General features: G+C 50.8%; 1 protein-coding gene across 9 annotated transcripts in view; it reads left to right on the forward strand.

Moving 5' to 3' along the window:
* Positions 1-261: 261 nt before the first annotated feature.
* The window catches only part of Camkk2 (calcium/calmodulin dependent protein kinase kinase 2), a 54,416-nt gene continuing 37,542 nt past the window's right edge, over positions 262-17,135 (forward strand). For 3 of the 9 annotated variants that reach the window (XM_050146225.1, XM_050146226.1, XM_050146224.1), the window contains exons 1-2: positions 265-645; positions 14,974-15,499. In XM_050146225.1, the coding sequence (XP_050002182.1) occupies positions 15,032-15,499 (468 nt within the window). In that variant the 5' untranslated portion in view covers positions 265-645; positions 14,974-15,031. Of the gene's footprint in view, positions 646-12,538; positions 12,714-14,973; positions 15,500-17,135 lie in introns of those variants that run through there. The other 6 variants (XM_050146227.1, XM_050146219.1, XM_050146221.1 and 3 more) reach the window with 5 other exon arrangements.

Raw genomic sequence — 17,135 nt, forward strand, 5'->3', positions numbered from 1 at the left:
AAGGCTCCTGCAAAGTCAAACGCCAAAAAGGGTAAAGAGTGTTTAGCCAGAATAGGATGTGTTTCATCACAGGCATCTAAGCAACCTTATGGGGAGACCCAGAACTTCACTGGGCCATACGGAGTACAGATGCATTTTAGGGCGAGCCCACAGCAGTGGTCAGTGGGGAGGCGGCTGCGGAAAGGGCTTCCCCATAATGGGCGTTGCCCCGAAATCCAGGGAGGGAACCGCCAGACAGGCTCCTGGGTTTCACCGCCTTTGGGGAACTTCTGGACGCTCGAAAACAAAGCGGCGTGGAGCAGCTGGCAGCAACCGAGACCCACTCACAAACTTGCGGCCTCTGTGCCCCTGCGCGGGCCGGGCCTCGCTTCCTGCCGCCGGACGCCTCCTTCCCCCCCCCCCCAACCTCGCCTCCGCCCCGGTGCTACTTAAGTCCCCGCGGGACCCGGCGCGCGGCCGAGGCTGCGGCGGGCACGCGCTCTTCCACGCCGGCTCCTTGGCCAATCAGCGCGGAGCCCGAGGCGCCGCCGCGCGCGAGCCGAAGCCCGGGCGGCTCCTCCCGCGGAGAGCCGAACCGGACCGAGCAGAGCCGAGCCAAGCCGAGCCGGGGGCGCAGAGCGCGGGAGGCGGCGGCGCGGAGCCCAGGTGAGCTGGCCCGGGGCGGTCCGGGCTGGGGGTGGGGAGAGTGGGGGGACACGCAGCCGCCCTGTGGGTCTCTGAGTCCGGGACGCGCGCGGCGCCGGTAGACACAGCCCAGAGGCGGGCCCCGAGGGGACCCCACGTGCGCCGCCCCGCGCCCCGCCACGTGGAGGGCTGCGCCCCCTTCCCCCGGGCCTCCGGAGCGGGGCGGCGCTTGGGCCCGGGCGGTAGGGGCCGGCCTGGAGTTCCGCACCGAGGCCGGCCGGCAGGGGCGGTCCCGGGTCCCGGCGACGGCCTAGGCCACCCTTGCGCTTGACAGGTGCGGAACCTGAGCGCGCGGGAGCGTCCCACCCCCGCAGCCTGCGGGGCACGGGGCGACCCCGGCCCTAGGGGTTCGGACACAGGTGCCAGGACCCCGAGTCTGCCCTCTGACCACCCCGACCTCACAGGCCGGCTCGATCCTTTTGACCTAAATTTACCTCAGGGCTGCAGCTCGCGGGGCATGAAGAGTGCATGTTCCGGCCCCCCGGCTCAGCCCCGGGGCTGGTGCCCCGGTGTTACCCAGATTTTGCCAAGATTCTCCCCACCCCCTGGCTGCCCAGTTTGGGGAACGGGGTGTTTTCACAGCTCTGCCAGCCTCCTCCCGGGCTGCTCTCACTTGGAGACGAAGAGGTGGCACTTTGCAGAGGGATGGAGCTGGGGGTGGAGAACATTTGAGGTGCCATGGGCAAAGAAGCAGCCTTCTGGTCTGGGGGTGGGTCATGCCGCGCATTCATTATTCAAGATGCAACTTTTACCTTCCGCAGCCTACTCTCTGATTTCCCCCAGTCCTGGAGCAGAAACTTCAGGTGCCCTGGGGCATTAACGGTGTCTTTTACTCCTCCTCCCAACTCTGCCCCCACAGGGCTGAAGGGAGGATTGCTGTCTGTCCCCACAGCTCCTTTGTTCTTCGGAAGTGGCAGGGGATGCCACTGTTCCCAAGCCTTCCCACAGAAACTGTGCAGTTTCAGAATAGATTGGGATCAGTGTGCAGAAGCAGCTTCAGTTTGCCAGGTCCTCCTTCTGCACCTTCGGCCGCTCTTAACCAGCTCATCAAGGCAATCATTAGATGAGCCCCTACCTTGGATAATCGTAGTGACTTTTTTCATCCTTTCTGGGGGCAAGAACCCGGTGCCAGGAGCATGCTAAGAGCACCCTCTACCACAGGACCACATTACCGCCCCCTAATTAGGACTTACTGAGTTCTTGCTATGTGGCAGGTACTGTTTTGTTGCCTGCATTATCTTATTTAATATTTACCCCAAATCTTGTTTGTCAGGGAGTTTTGCCACTTTGGTCGAGAAAAGGAGGTTGAGGTTCCTGACACTCCTTTAGTATTAAAAGGCTCAGAGAGGTTAGTTAACTTCTCTGGGATCACACAGACAAGCAAGGCTTCCCTCACCTGCTTGGGGGAGCCCAGGCCTTTTTACTAAGCAACGTATAAGGCCACAGATCTCAGGAGGTCCTGCGGTTCTGTCAGAACTCCAGCTTGTCTTTCCCTCCAGTTGCTAGTGGGCTAATAACTAGGCTGTAGTTCTCAGGGGGACAGTTCCACCCTCCTGGCGAGCATTTGAAACATGTGGGAGTAACTTTTGGTTTGTCAAAGTGAGACTAAGCACTCTTGGTGTTTAGTGGGCAGGAGCTGGGGAATGCCAAATGTCCTGTAAGAATGTCGCTACCCTAAATGCCAGTAGGAAGATGCTGAGAAATGCCGGAAGCCTCAAGTGCTGGGGCAATGGAGGGATAGCCACAAGGTGCGTTCTGGAGAAATCTGCCGAACCTTTGAAGATGGGCTGAAAAGTGGAGGGAGGAGGGAGAGGGGATAAGATGGGCCCCAGCTCAGCAGAAGGAGTTTGTGCATTGGATGTAGACAGTGGCACTCTGCTAGCTGGGAGGGGACCGCTGGGTGGGGCAGGCCAAACTGCTCAGAATCTAACACGGCCCACTAGTCACCCTTGCCTTATGTGAACCCATCTCAGGAAAGACTCAGGTTGGGAGCCGCTTAGTCACTTGAGACCTCTCTTCCTTGACCTGCCTCCTTCTGGTGGCTGTAGGGCCTCATGGATCTCATTTCTTCTCACTATCCTGGGGGTTTGGGCCTGTGCTACAGCACGTTTCTCGTTTAGTTGGAGTCTTGGACTAGTAGGCGAGAGAGCCCCAAGGTGGCTTCACGCAGGTTGCTCTTGGGCCGCCTTAACCTCTCCGATCACACCTGTAGCTCTTCCTTGGCAAACTGACTTCTTAGATGGGATGTGACCCGGTAGAGTGCCTGGCACACGTGAAACCCTCGGTTTGGTCCCTAGCACTCTGTAAACTGGGTGCGGTGGTGTGTCCTTGTAATCTCAGCCAGCACTGGTGGAAGCTAGATCAGAAGTTCAAGGTTGTGCTCTTCCTTAGGAGGGCAGCCGGGGCTGTGTGAGACCCTGTCTCCAGACAAGTAAATAAACAAGAGAGTTTAGAGTTCAGGTTGTTGATAGAAATTTGTAAGGGTTTTGGTTTTTAACTTGCTAGCAAGCGCTCCACAAGCTACATCCCTAACCCTGAAAAAAAGGAAAAAGGTGAAGTTCCCTCCAGCAGTGTCATTGTGTGTCTTTCCCTCACTCCAGTGTCAGAGCAGGAGCATTCGCATTGCCTCCCTCCCGCTAGGCTCTCGCACCCACACATCTGCTGTCGTAAGACCAGTGTGTTGTGTGCGTGTCCTGCGAGTTACATCTATGTACATGGCCTCACTCCGTATCACGTCTTCTTTGCGTCAGGCCTTTTTATGGCTGAGTAATATTTCATAGTCTGAGTGGACTACATTTGGTTTATTCGTCCAGTGATGGGCGTGCGTGTGCTGTTTCTAGTTTAAGGCTTCTCTTTCTTTTCTTCCCTGAGAGACAGGGTCTCATTATGTAGCCCAGTTTGGCCTTCACCCCTTGATCTTCCTGTCTCTGCCTCCTGCGTGTGTGCACACCACCATGCCTTGCTCAGTTTCTTTTTTCAATTATAGAACATTTCAAGCACGGAGAGATGCCAAGGTTCTGTTTTGTTTTGTTCGTTTGGACTGACTTCAGAAGGCAGGAAGGAGGCCCTGGGCGTGACAGGAACTGGACAGGGCGCTGCCCTGTGCACAGCCTGGCTATGTAACCTCCATCCCCTGTTTGGGGGTCTGGGGACAGATGTACTCTAGGGAGCTGAGAGGTGTTGGGGTTCACTCCCTGCCAGAGTCTCTTAGCTGCTGGGGAGTCCTGTGGAACAGATGAAGTATATTCTAGCATACATCTCCCTTTCGGAAAGGAGGAAAAGAAAACTAGAAGGTTCTGTCGTGCCCCCACACCCACCCCATCCCGAAAGCTGCAGAAGGACTATTTTTGTGTTGCCTCTTTTTATCCTGGTGGCTGTAAATAGTTGAGAGATGGCAGTTACAGAGATAAAAATGCTAATTCCAACCTGGAAAGGAGAGATGGATGATCCTACAGGAAGTGGGGGGAAGGGAGAGGCCAGGATCTTGCCCTCTACCCTGAGAGGTTGCCCAGGAGGCAGAGCTGAGGGAAGGCTAAAGGTATTGCCCAAGTGTTACTGTTAGGGACACTTAAAGGGAGGCAGTGGTTAGATGGGGGGCAAGGCGGGGAGCACATTCCTGACCCTGTTTAGGTTTTTTTTTTTTTTTTTTTTTTTTTTTTAGTTTTTCGAGACAGGCTTTCTCTGTATATATAGCCTTCGCTGTCCCAGAACTCACTTTGTGGACCAGGTTGGCCTTGAACTCAGATATCTGCCAGCTCTGCCTTCCTAGTGCTGGGATTCACCTGCCTCCGCGCCTAGCTCTTTTAGTACAGGGCCAGGTGGTGATGACCCAAGCCTTTAATCCCAACCAGGAGGCAGAGGCAGGCAGATCTCTGAGTTCAAGGCCAGCTTAGTCTATAAAAGTGAGTTCTGAGACAGCCAGGACTACACAGAAAAAAAACTTTTTCTCTAGCAGGGAGTGGGAGAACGTACATTGGGAAAATTGCATTTTAAGCATCTGGCAAGAGAGATTGCCTTTAGGTTCATCTCAGACCTGCACACCCATTCTGGGTCCAGGTGTGGGGGCAGGTGGCCCTGTCCCTGTTTCCTGACTTGTCCCTGTTTGGGAGGGCATGTATACTTGAGGTAGGAGAGGGAAATCGGTGATTTAAACAGTCTGTAGACAAGGAGGGATGAGGAATGGATGAACAGTGTGGGTGGGGGAGACAGGCTGCCCTTGGTGCCATCTGGGCCCCAGGTCTCTGACTGGCCAGGCTGTGCGTCACTGGAGTGGATCTCTTCCCCTTCCAGATTGGAATCTCATTTCTCTGCCTCTTCCTGGTTCCGGGAAGACTGGCAGGGAGTCTGCATGTCTCAAGTTTTGTGTCCCTGAAACACCGTACTCACTCGGGCAGTGCAGCATGCCAGTTTGGATGTGAAATATGTTCACTTTTGATTTGGTAACAAATGAGGCCTCGGACTACAGCTAGCAGGGAAGGTAGAAAAGGTTTAGATACCGTGGTGAGATTAGAGATTCTGATTTGAAGCCTGAGCGTTGGTGGTGCACACCTTTAATCCTAGCACTTGGGAGGCAGAGGCAGGTGGATTTCTGAAGGATCTCTGACTTAAAGGACAGCCTGGTCGACAGATCTAGTTCCAGGGTAGCCAGGACTCTGTAGAGAGACTCTGTCTCCAAAGCCCCCCCCCCAAAAAAGAGAAAAATCAGAATTGTTTTTAGTATAAGTTAAAGCCAATTAAGGAGCTTTTATTTTCCCCTCTTTTTGGGGGAAGGATGGTGTTTTGAGACAGGATTCCTCTGTGGCCCTGGCTGTCCTAGGACTCTTTCTGTAGACCAGGCTAGCCTCGAACTCTGCCTAGCTTTTATTTTCTTATTTTACGTTTATGTTTGTGTGAGTATATGCCATCTGTATGGCAGAAGAGAATGTTGAATGCCCTGGAGCTGGAGTTACAGGCAACTGTGGGCTGTCATGTGGGTGCTGGGATCTGAACTCAGGTCTCCTGTTAGAGCAGCCAGTGCTCTTAACTGCTGAGCCATCCGTCTCTCCAGACTGCTTACCTGTGGAAGCCTTTGCTTCGCTTTTGTTTAATGCATTCACAGCTGTGCCCTCCCTAAAACCCCTCAGCTGTGTGATCACGGGCACATGACGCAGACTGTCTGTGCCTCTGTCTCCTCACCGGTGAAGGAGGAAGTAGTAAGGTCATCATGACATGGCAGCTCATAAGCTGATACAGGCTTAGTATGATGCCAAGCGGCCGACCACTAGTCTCACGTATTGCCATGGCAGCAGCTATTACAGCTCTTGCTATGGGGTGAGTGTCTTCAACAGGCTTCTTCCAAGTCAGCCAGCCCCTGGGTCTCCTCCACCTCGGATTTACTTTTCTAAGATAAACAAGCAAAACATTGACCTCGTAGGTTTTGTCTTCTGCCTAGCCATCAACGTGAAGGCTGCCTGGGTTACTAGGGAATAGGCAGCTGCCTGCGCGCCTGTGGGTGTAAGGAACTGAACTTAGTAGAGAAGCTTTTGTCAATCTGTTTGTCACTTGTAGGTCTAAGTCTCTGGTAAGTCATGGGCTCTTTTGGCTCAGGTAGTTGAAAACACTGGGGTCTGTGGCCTGAGTACCAAATCCATTTCCCATCTATTGTTCTTTCTTGATTCACTTCATGCTAAAGCAGTGTTCTCCCTCACCCTTGTAATGCATATTCTTACAACACTGTATGACAGAAAGAACCTTTCCACGCTTAAAAAAAATCGCAGAGTAAGACCCAGTACAGTAGATGGGTTACGTATGTTCTCTTGAATCCATCACTTGGCCAGAGTAGTCGATGCCCAGTTGGGCAGTTTTGAGTCATGGATGAGACCCTGAAACTGCTGATGGGGTTGGCTCCACAGGGCTGCCTCTCATAGAAGGATGTGTTCCCAGAATAAAGGGCTGCAGTTCTCAAGACTAAAGGAATGTAGACTCTAGGCCAGCTAAAGAGGCGCGTCTGACCTTCTAACTGGCCTTGGGGATGTTTGAAATACACACCCTCCAGCTTACAGTTGCTGAATGCCAGCTGTGTTCTAGAAAGTTCTAGGCTTGAGAATTCAGCAGTGAATTAAAAACCTCACTCTGCAGTTAGTCAAGCCATGTCTCTGGGCCAAGTCCGGGCATTTGTTCTTGGTACAATTGGAGGCTGCTGCCTTTGGTGTCCCCTCATATAGACTGAGTTCCCAGGAAGGCAGCGACATGGCCTATGCCAGCCTCTTTGTACCAACCAGCCTGTGCTTACTCAGGACACAGTTTGTGAAATTCGCAAGGCTGTATCTGTAACTTTTTCCGTCCTTGGAAAATACAGATGAAGACTGTTGGCTATGGTCCCATGGTCAAGTACTTGCTCTTCATGTGCAGGAACCCTGAGTTACACCTGAGGCACCTTGGTGAAACAAAAAAAAAAAACAAAAAACAAAACTGGCCCATTTTAGCTCTACTTGAACCTACTGTGATTCTAGGTAAATCATCAACTTTTTAAAAAAATTTTATGTTTGGTATGTGTGCATATATGTGTGTGTGTGCACGTGTGTGTGCACGTGTGAGTGGTCATATTACAATATGAATGTGAAGGTTAAAGGACAACTTGGGATTTGGTTCTTTCCTTCCTGTAGCCATCTACAGGTTTCTGTTCCATCCAGTCCTACAGCCATTCAGTCCCAAAGAAACACACGGAGGCTTATACTAATTATAAACTGCTTGACCCATTAGCTCAGGCTTATTACTAACTAGTTCTTACAATTTAAATTAACCCATAATTCTTACCTATTTTTAGCCATGTGGCTTGGTACCTTTTCTCAGTAAGGCATTCTCATCTTGCTTCCTCTGCATCTGGCTGGTGACTGACTCCCTGCTTTTCCTCTTCCCAGAATTCTCCTAGTATGGTTGCCCCCCCCCATACTTCCTGCCTGACTGCTGGCCAATCAGTGTTTTATTTAACCAATATGAGTGACAGATCTTTACAGTGTTACAAGAGCATTATCCCACAGCACCTTCCACCATCAGGGTTCCAGGAATCAAACTCAGGTCATCAGACTTGGCCACAGTCCTTACCCACTGAACCATCTTGCCGGTTCTAATGAATCTTTTGAGCCTTTGTTTTCTATTGGTAAAGTGGAGAATTTAGGACAGATGACCATGGAGGTGTGTGCCTAGACTGCTAACATTGCCTGACCCTTAAAGCTGGGGTTGTAGGTTCAGCTGGTTATGAGATGTGGGATGTGGGGAAAGGGAGGCCATGGGACATGGCCTTCAGCCTGACCTTGGCCATACACTGGCAGCTTTTTATGAGGGTGCTGTGGGCCTAAGAACTCTAGGTCTTCATGCTTGTACAGCAGGCATTTTACTGGGGAACCATCTCCCTAGTCTCCTCCTCGTTTTTGTTTGCTTGGCAGGGTGGTTGGCTGACTAGCTGTGGTTGCACACACCTATAATCCTAACAGGTAGGAGGCTGAGGCAGGAGGGTCACAAAGCTAGCCCTGCCACACAGTGCCACATGCCCTATCTCAATTCTTTTTAAAATTTTAATTAAAAGGAGGGGCTGGAGAGATGGCTCAGAGGTTAAGAGCATTGCCTGTTCTACCAAAGGTCCTGAGTTCAATTCCCAGCAACCACATGGTGGCTCACAACCATCTGTAATGGGATCTGGTGCCCTCTTCTGGCCAGCAGGCATACAGAATATTGTATAAATAATAAATAAATAAATAAAAAATTAAAAGGAAAAGAAAAGTATTTCCCAGGACAGCCTTCCTTGACCCCCAGCTTCCTCCTTCATCGTCAGCTGCCTCTCTTCTGTTCCTTGTGTACTGGTCTGGCTGTCTGCTGTGCACTGTGGCACCCGGGCACCTCCTTTTAAATCTTTCATGAGGTTGCTGGTCCCTTGTGACAGAAACCACACAGTAACTTCTCCATAATCGCTTGGAGTTTTTCTTTGACCATTTGGTTCTGTGTTTGTTTTTTGAGATGTGTTCTCGCTGTGTAGCCCTGGCTGGCCTCAGATTTGCTGTGTAGAGTGGTGGTGGTACACACCATTAATCCAGTCCCAGCTTTTGGAAGGCAGAGGCGGGTGGGTCTCTGAGTTCAAGGCCGACCTGGTCTACGTAGTGAGTTCCAAGGACAGCCAGGGCTACACAGAGAAACCCTGTCTTGTAAAAACCATGCCCTCCACTCCAGATTTGCTGTGTAGCTGAGGATAAACCTTGAGACCTTGAACAGCTTCTAATGTTTCTGCCTCTACTTCCATAGTATTACAGTATGCACTCCTATGCCTGGTTTATGCAGTGCTGAGGATTGAAGACAGGGCTCTTACATGATTGGAAAGAACTCTACCAATTGAGCTTTAAGCTTAATTGCTTGTTAAAAGAACAAATGAATGAATGAATTTCCTTTAGGGCCTCAGTTTCCCCAGGTGAGAGAGGATGTGGCTGTGTAGGTCCTTTCCTGACTCCCGGACTGACATAGTTCTTAGTCTCTTAGTCCTGGTAGGCTCTTGATCCTTTTTTTTTTTTTTTTTTTTTTGGTCCTGGAGTGCTATGGGAAGAGGGGTCTGAGAACCCCGAGGGACTCTGAGGAAGATGTGTCTCTGATTTTGAGGCTCACCCACTGAGTTGTCTTCCAGCCCCAGCCCCACAGTGGCTCAGCTCAGCGTTTGGCAGGTGGCAGTTGCTGGTTGGAAATGGCCCCCAGGAAATGGAAATGGCCAGGCATTTCCTGTGGGCCTGTGCCACTTGGCTTTCTGGCACAGGAAGGAATATTTCTCTCATCCTGGCCGGGGACTGGCTCCATCTGCTCCAGGAAGGGTCTGGTGGCTCCACTGGGTGCCCTGGAGTGAGGGGGCCTTCTGGGCGGGGCAGTGCTTGTGATTCATGGGGAACTGCCGGGCCAGACTGCTGGCGCTTTGCCAAACCCGGGCAGCTTTGTGGGAAGGTCCTCTTCAATCCTGTGTTCCGATCACTGCCCCTCCTTGCAGAGGGCTTGTCCTATGGGAATTACACAACCAAGCAGAGTTACTCTGTGCCTGGTGCCTGCTGGGCTTAGTGTGACTTCAGTAGTCTTTTGTGCTAAGCTACTGTCTTTATGTGCAGTTTTCTGCTAGAGGCATCTTGGTGGCTTCATTAGATTCCCATAGGGTCTCTGGCCCAACAATTCAGAACACTGGCTTAGTCTGTGGGAACGGGGCGGGATCCTTCTACACAGCCCTCCTGGTCTTTGTTCATCTCTTCCCTAGATCTGGGTCTTCACAGGCAGCCCTAGCTTGGGTCTGAATGCTTCTGTTCTCCTCCTTCAGACCTTGAAGGCCAAGCCTGCGTCAGAGGCGGTGGCGAGGGAGGCCCAGGCCAGACACTGGCTGGCCAAAGAGACTTGATTAAAAGCAGCTTTGTTGGGGGTGGACGGCTTGGTGTCCTTGGCCTGGAGTAGAGATCGATAAGCAATTGTTTTTCTGTTGGCAAGAAAAAAAAAAATCCCCATTGACTCCCGCAGGCACTGCCAAGTCTGGCTTTCTTTCCAGGAACACTTGTAGCCCCAACAGAGCTCTTGGAGGAAGGACAGACCTCCTGTCCTAAGGGTGGCTGGATCAGAGTGGCGGAATCCGCACGAGAGCAGGTGGGCTCCCCAGGGCAGCAGTCACTCCGGAACATTCTGGAATGCAGCCCCACTTTGTTTAGGCATTGCCTTGAAAGGATAGCTTTTCAGCACATTAGTCATGTATTCTGAGTACATGGCTCATCTGCTCCTCATGACCATCTTAAAGATGGGGAAACTGAGGCAGAGAGCGGCTAACGCAAGCTAGGAAAAGCGTAGCCCAAGCTGTGGAGTCCAAGGTCCTGCCTTCCTCTGCTTAGAAGATGAGGATCACAAAAGAATATGTAGAGTAACAGCAGCCAGACTGCAGCGAAATGTGGAACTTGGGTAGACACATCCATTGGCTGGGAGGCCAGGGCAGGGGCAGAGCTAATGATGCCGTCCGTGGTGCTCTGAAGTGTGGCTTCTCCGTTCCTATCATGGCTGCTTACTTTCTTCTGGAAATTCATTTTGGGGCCGGAGAGGTGACTCAGCAGTTAAGAGCTCACTGTACTCTTGCACGGGATTTGAGATCAGTTCCCACCTCCCAAGTCTGGTGGCTCAAACTGCCTGTTACTCCAGCTACAGGGATGCCATGCCCTTTCTGGTCTCTAGGACACCTGCACTTCTGTAACACAGACACACATAACATCATAAAACATACGCCTAATCACCCAGTGAAAATGAGCCATACTCACCATGTACAGCCCTGTGGCATTACGTATGTCCACTGTGTTGGGCTCCTCCCTTTAATCGGGACCTCCTTGTTCTCCTCTCCCCTCACTGTGCTGCTTTCTTTCCTTCCTGTTCGACATGCAGGCTCTCCTGTAGTCTGGGCTAGCTTCAGACTCACTGAGTAGCTGAAGCTGACCTTGTATTTCTGCTCCCACCTGCCTGTTTGTCTAGTGATAGAACCAGTGAGCACCACCACCTGCAGTTTCTGCAGTGCTGGGGATGGAGCCCAGGCCTCTGTGCATGCAGTTTGGGCACTCCACGCACTCAGCCCCACCCCAGCCCTGTTCTGTTTCTTGCTGTGTGAATTTGACCATCATGGCTGCTGCTCACTGGTCACCAGTTGGCGTTGGCTCATTTCACTTAGCATGTCTTCAGGGTCCTTCTCCACCACCTTGTAAGTCAGACTTGTCTTCTCGTGACCCTTACGTGACCTTACCCCGTTCTCTGTGTCCACACATCCTTGGATGGACATAGGGTTGTTTCCGCCTTTTGGCAGTTGTGACTGGTGATGCTCTCACTCTTGTTATGCAAGGGTCTGACTGGACCCCTCCTTTCTGGTTTTTGAGTGCATACTATTGAGAGGAATTACTGGCCACGCAGGAATTCCATGGTTCACTGTCTGAGGAACTGCCAGCGTTTGCTTGAGGTTTGAGTGTATACTTCCCCTTGCTGTTCACTAGGCTGAGTATCTTGTCACATGGTTGAGTTTGTTGTGGTTCTTTTGGGGGTGTGGTATGTGCATGTGTGTGTGTGTGCGCACACGCGTGCATGAAAAGGACATTGGGTCACTCTACCATATTCCTTTAGGACAAGACTGACTGGAGCTCGGTTGGCAGTCAGCAAGCCTCAGCCAGCCTCCTGCCTCTGCCCTCATAGTGCACTTAGGTGACACCTAGCTTTTAATGTTCACGCCAGGATTGGAATTCAGGCCCTCGTGCTGTGCAGCAAGTAGTACTCTTACCCACTGAACCATCTCCCCAGCCCCTTGTTTTTCTTTCTTTATTAAAAATAAAAATCATACAGTATATTTTTATCATTTTTTCCTCCCTCAGTTCCTCCCATGTCCTCCATACCCACCCACCTTTATGTTCTTTTTCTCTCTTTTAAGTAAACAGCTGGGCAGGGTGGCACGCGCCTTTAGTTACAGCGCTTGGGAGGCAGAAGCAGGTGGATCTCTGAATTTTGAGGTCAGTCTGGTCTACAGATCAAGTTCTAGGGCAGCCAGGGCTGCACAGAGGAACCTTGTCTCAAAAAAAAAAAAACCAATAAATAAGTAAAAATAAAAAGAAACCACCACTTTTTTTTTCTTCTAAATCATGAGAACACAGGAACAGGAATGGGAATGCCAAGGCTTTTCTGATTGGGGGATTCCCAGCCACCTTGCCTGACATAGTAGATGTTTTGCAATTCTGAATGGACAGTTCCAAGAGGGCCCAGCAACATTATTGTGTCTCTGCTGGGTCCTTTAGGGAGTCCTGACTGTCTAACACTTTTACACCTTCCTCTCAAGATTCTCTTCTACCAGAGTGACCCTCAAATCTTTGCCAGTACCCACTGCTTTCCCAGCACCTCGAGAGAGCCTCCTTGATTAGCACACAGCTGCCATCACCTTTGTGGATGCACTGACTTAGCTCCAGCTGTGCCTGGGACATTTGTCAAGACACGTGAGCCAAAGCCAAAGCTCTGTCCCAGCCATGGCGAAGGTACGAGTCAGTCTGTTCTCTCTCCCTCTCTCTCAAATTGATATAAAAGTTCATGTGACATAAAAATTATTTTTTTGGGGGGGGAGGCACAGTGCTGGGGGTAGAACCCAAGGCTTCTCCAATCCTAGTTAGGAGGTTTGCTGTCAAGCTTCATGCTGCACCCAGCCTCTAATTAACCTTTTTTTTTTCTTTTAAATTTGAGACAGTTCTCACTCTGGCTTGCTTGGAGCTCATTATAAAGACCAGAATGGCCTGGAACTCACAGAGATCCTCCTGCCTCTGTCTCTGGGGTACTGGAAATAAAGGTGTGTGCTACCACGCTGGGCAGATTAACCCTCTTAAAATCAATAGTTCATTGCATTTAGTATAAGCACTGGGTTGTGAAATTACTTCTGTGAGTTCGACGACATCTTCACCAAGATGAAGCCCTGCATCCATTAAGCAGTCCCTGCATTGGCGCTAGAGTGATCCATGGCCTCTGTGGATTTGCCTAGTATGGAAATTTCATTTCCATGGAATTATGCAATACATACGGGCTCTTGGGACTGGCCCTGCACTTGGCATGCTGTTTCATCTTTCATCTGTGTTGTAACCATTGCCAGTGCTTCTGGCCCTTTTATGGCTTTGTAGGTTTCCACTGTTTGTGTGAACCACACTTTGCTCATCTGCTCATTTGCTGCTTCCCTCTCAGCTGCAGCGACTGGTCCTGGTTGGGTGTACTGGTTGGGTGTGCTCTTAGGAATGGACCACACGGAAAGTCGCTAACACTGGAGAAACCACCTGCAGGCAGTTATCTTGGTTCCTTAGGTGTTGCTGGGGCTTTGAACTCCGATCAAAGTGACTGCTTGTAGGGCAGTCACTCTTACCCCCGAGCCATCTCCTCAGCCTATTGGCTCAGTCTATAGCCCGGGCTGACCTGGAGCTCCGCCCCCTTGCAACACAGAGGTGTGACAGCACATCCACGATGCTGGAAGATGCAGGCAGAAGGGTTTCATTTAGCCTACCTAGCATCTAAAAGCTATGTCAGTAATTACTAACTCTTAAAAAAAACAACAACTGTGTGTGTATGTGTTGGGGGTACCTATGGCACCCAAAGGCATCAAATCCCTTGGAACTGGAGTTAGAGGTAATTCTGGGGAATCAAACTCGGGTCCTTTGCTCTTAACTGCTGAGCCATCTCTTCAGCACCTGATAATTTTACTAGTTAAAAAAAGTCAACCGGGCGCTTCGGAGATTTCTCAGCCAGCAATCTGAGTTTGACCCCAGTGCTCACAGCAGCACATGCTCACAAGCCCAGAGCCGGGGAGGTGGACATAGGTGGGTTTTGAGGGCTTGCTCACCAGCCAGCCTGACCTGCTTGGAGACTCCAGTTTCTACTGAGAAGCCCTGTTTCCAAAAACAAGGTTGGAGGGCTGGAGAGATGGCTGAACAGCCCCTATAGATTCTTGCTTGAAGGAAGGAAGAGTTGGGATTGGGGAACTAAACCCTGGGGAACTAGAGCAGCACAGCAGGTAGCTGCCAATCCTTAAGGGCCTGTGTGGGATCTCTTGGGGTTCCTTATACTTGCTTTTATAGGAATTGAGTTTGGATTCCTTGTCACGTTATGTGAGAAGGAATACAAAGAAAACATTGCTTTTTTTTAACTTAAAAAATTATTTTATGTGCTTGAATATTTTTACCTACGTATGTCTGTGTACCATGTGTGTGCCTGATATTCTTGGAGACCAGAAGCGGGTATCAATTCCCCGTGGAATTAGAGTTACTGATGGCTGTAAGGCACCATAAGAGTGCAGTACTGGGAATCAAACACAAGTCCTCTGGAAGAGTAGCAGGTGTTGTTTACCACAGAACATTCTCTCCAGCCTTCAAAGGATGCATTTATTATTATTATTGTGTAGACTGGGAGATCACATTACATCCTGTTTTGCAATATTTTCTCTTTTCAAATATAGCTCTTGTTGTGTAGTCTAGGCAGGTCTTGAACTCCTGTTCCCATCTTCTGAATGGTGGGATTATAGGTGTGGACTACCACAACTGGCTGCACATTTGCTTGTTTTGAGACAGAGTCTTGCTCTGTAGCCCAGGCTGGTCTTTAATTCCTGGTGATACTCTTGCCTCAACTTTCCCAATCTTACACCACCGTGCTGGGCTGCGGGTGTTAAGGATGCTGGACGTGTGCACAAATCAGATGCTAGCCTGGTCCAGAAGAGCAACCTGTTTTCCTCTCCCTGTCTGGCTGACCCCTTTTCTCTTTCTGCAGGCAGCTGTGCTGCCGATGGAAGTGCTCCGGTCTGGCGGATGAAGTTGGTACACACACCATGTCATCATGTGTCTCTAGCCAGCCCACCAGCGACCGGGCGGCCCCCCAGGATGAGCTGGGAAGTGGGGGTGGCAGCCGGGAAAGCCAGAAGTCCTGCGAGGCCCTGCGGGGACTCTCATCCTTAAGCATCCACTTGGGCATGGAATCCTTCATTGTGGTCACGGAGTGTGAGCCAGGCCAGGGTGTGGACCTCAGCCTGGCCAGGGACCAGCCTCTGGAGGCTGATGACCAGGAACTGCCCCTTGATGCCTCAGAATCCGAGGCACGGCCCCTACTTTCTGGTCGTAAGATGTCCCTGCAGGAGCGATCCCAGGCTGGGCCCGCATCCGGCAGCAGCCTGGACATGAATGGACGCTGCATCTGCCCATCCCTGTCCTACTCGCCATCCAGCTCCCCACAGACCTCCCCGCGGATGCCCCGGCGGCCCACGGTGGAGTCACACCACGTCTCCATCACAGGTTTGCAGGTTCGTGAGCTGTGATGGGCTGGGTGGGGCTGGGAGGGTGAGGTGAAGGGCAGTGGAGCTTAAGGTACTGGCATGAAGTCTTAAATCAATCCCTTCGCGGTTCAGCTGCACAAACACTAACTCTTCTCTTTGACTACTCCTGGTTGCCTGAGAGTGTCTCCCATAGCTGGGTAGCCACCCCTCTATCGGCTGCTGAACCATGTTTGTTTGGTTTCTTTGAGACAGGATCGCACTATGTAGCCCAGGCTGGCTAAGCATGTCCCTCTCTCCTCAGCCTCTTGAATGCAGAATGACAGGTGTGTGCGGCTGCCGCCAGCATTCTGAACTGCCTTTTCCAACGTTTCAGATGAGTTTGCACGTTGTAGGATTTTATGTAAACAGGTCCACTGCCTGCGCGCTCCCTTTTAGCTCAGTGTCTTCTCCAGCATAATGATTCTGAGATTCATCTGTGCCGTTGGATACGCTCTTGGCCCCGATAGCTACAGATCCAGCCAACCTTGAAAATATTCCGAAGAAAAAGATTTGCAACTGTATGAGCCTGTGCAGGCTATTTTTTTCTTGTCATTAAATGATAATTTAAATAGTTACTGCCTCCGAGCCCTAGAGTAGAATGACTTACATAACACTGACATTATATTAAATATGTAAGGAACTTGGAAATGATTTAAAGTATGTGTTTGGGAGCAGCGGGAGAGGGATGGCTGCTTTTACAGAGGCCCTGAGTTCTATTCCCAGCACCCACATGGAGGCTCACAACCACCTTTAACTCCAACTCCAGAGAATCTGTGCCCTTTTCTGACCTGTGAGGACATCTTACACTCACACACACACACACACACACACACACACACACACACACACACGAGTTAAGATGTGAGGGAAGAGGGCTGGGTGTGAAGGACTGCACCTGTCATCCCGGAACTCCGGAGGCAGAGACAGGAGGATCATCACAAGATCAAGACCAGCTTAAGCTGTATAGTGAGCTTCAGACCAGACAGGTTGTCTCAACTTCCTAGTGCCAAAATGTAAATGAGAAAGGCTGTATAAAGATTATATTCTGTACTGAAACAGTGCCGTGCCATCTTCTTTAAGGGACTTGAGCTCTCGCGTGCCTGGTATTTTCAGAGTTCTGCAACCAGTCCCTATAGACACTGAGGGACGTCTGTACTAGCAATTTATTTATTTAATTTTTTTTGGAACATGATCTCATTGTATCCTGACTGGCCTCACACTCACCTGCCTCTGCCTCCTGAGGGCATGATGCCACCATGCCTTGCTGTTGTTGGTTCTTTTTATACCGAATCATTTTCGTTTCTCTTGGGTGATCCTAGAATCAGAATGCTGGGTCCTGTGAAAGGTCTGTGTTAAGAAACAACTGGGGGGCTGGAGAGATGGCTCAGCAGTTAAGAGCACTGGCTAGGGCCGGGCAGTAGTGGCGCACGCCTTTAATCCCAGCACTCGGGAGGCAGAGGCATGTGGATCTCTGTGAGTTTGAGGCCAGCCTGGTCTACAAGAGCTAGTTCCAGGACAGACTCCAAAGCTACAGAGAAACCCTGTCTTGAAGCTCCTCAACCCCCCAAAAAGATTATTGGCTACTTTCCAGACGTCCTGAGTTCAATTCCCAGTAACCACATGG

Source organism: Alexandromys fortis, unplaced genomic scaffold (assembly GCF_014885135.2).
Source record: "Alexandromys fortis isolate MF-2015 unplaced genomic scaffold, M_Fortis_MF-2015_v1.1 scaffold_56, whole genome shotgun sequence".
NCBI lineage: Eukaryota > Metazoa > Chordata > Mammalia > Rodentia > Cricetidae > Alexandromys > Alexandromys fortis.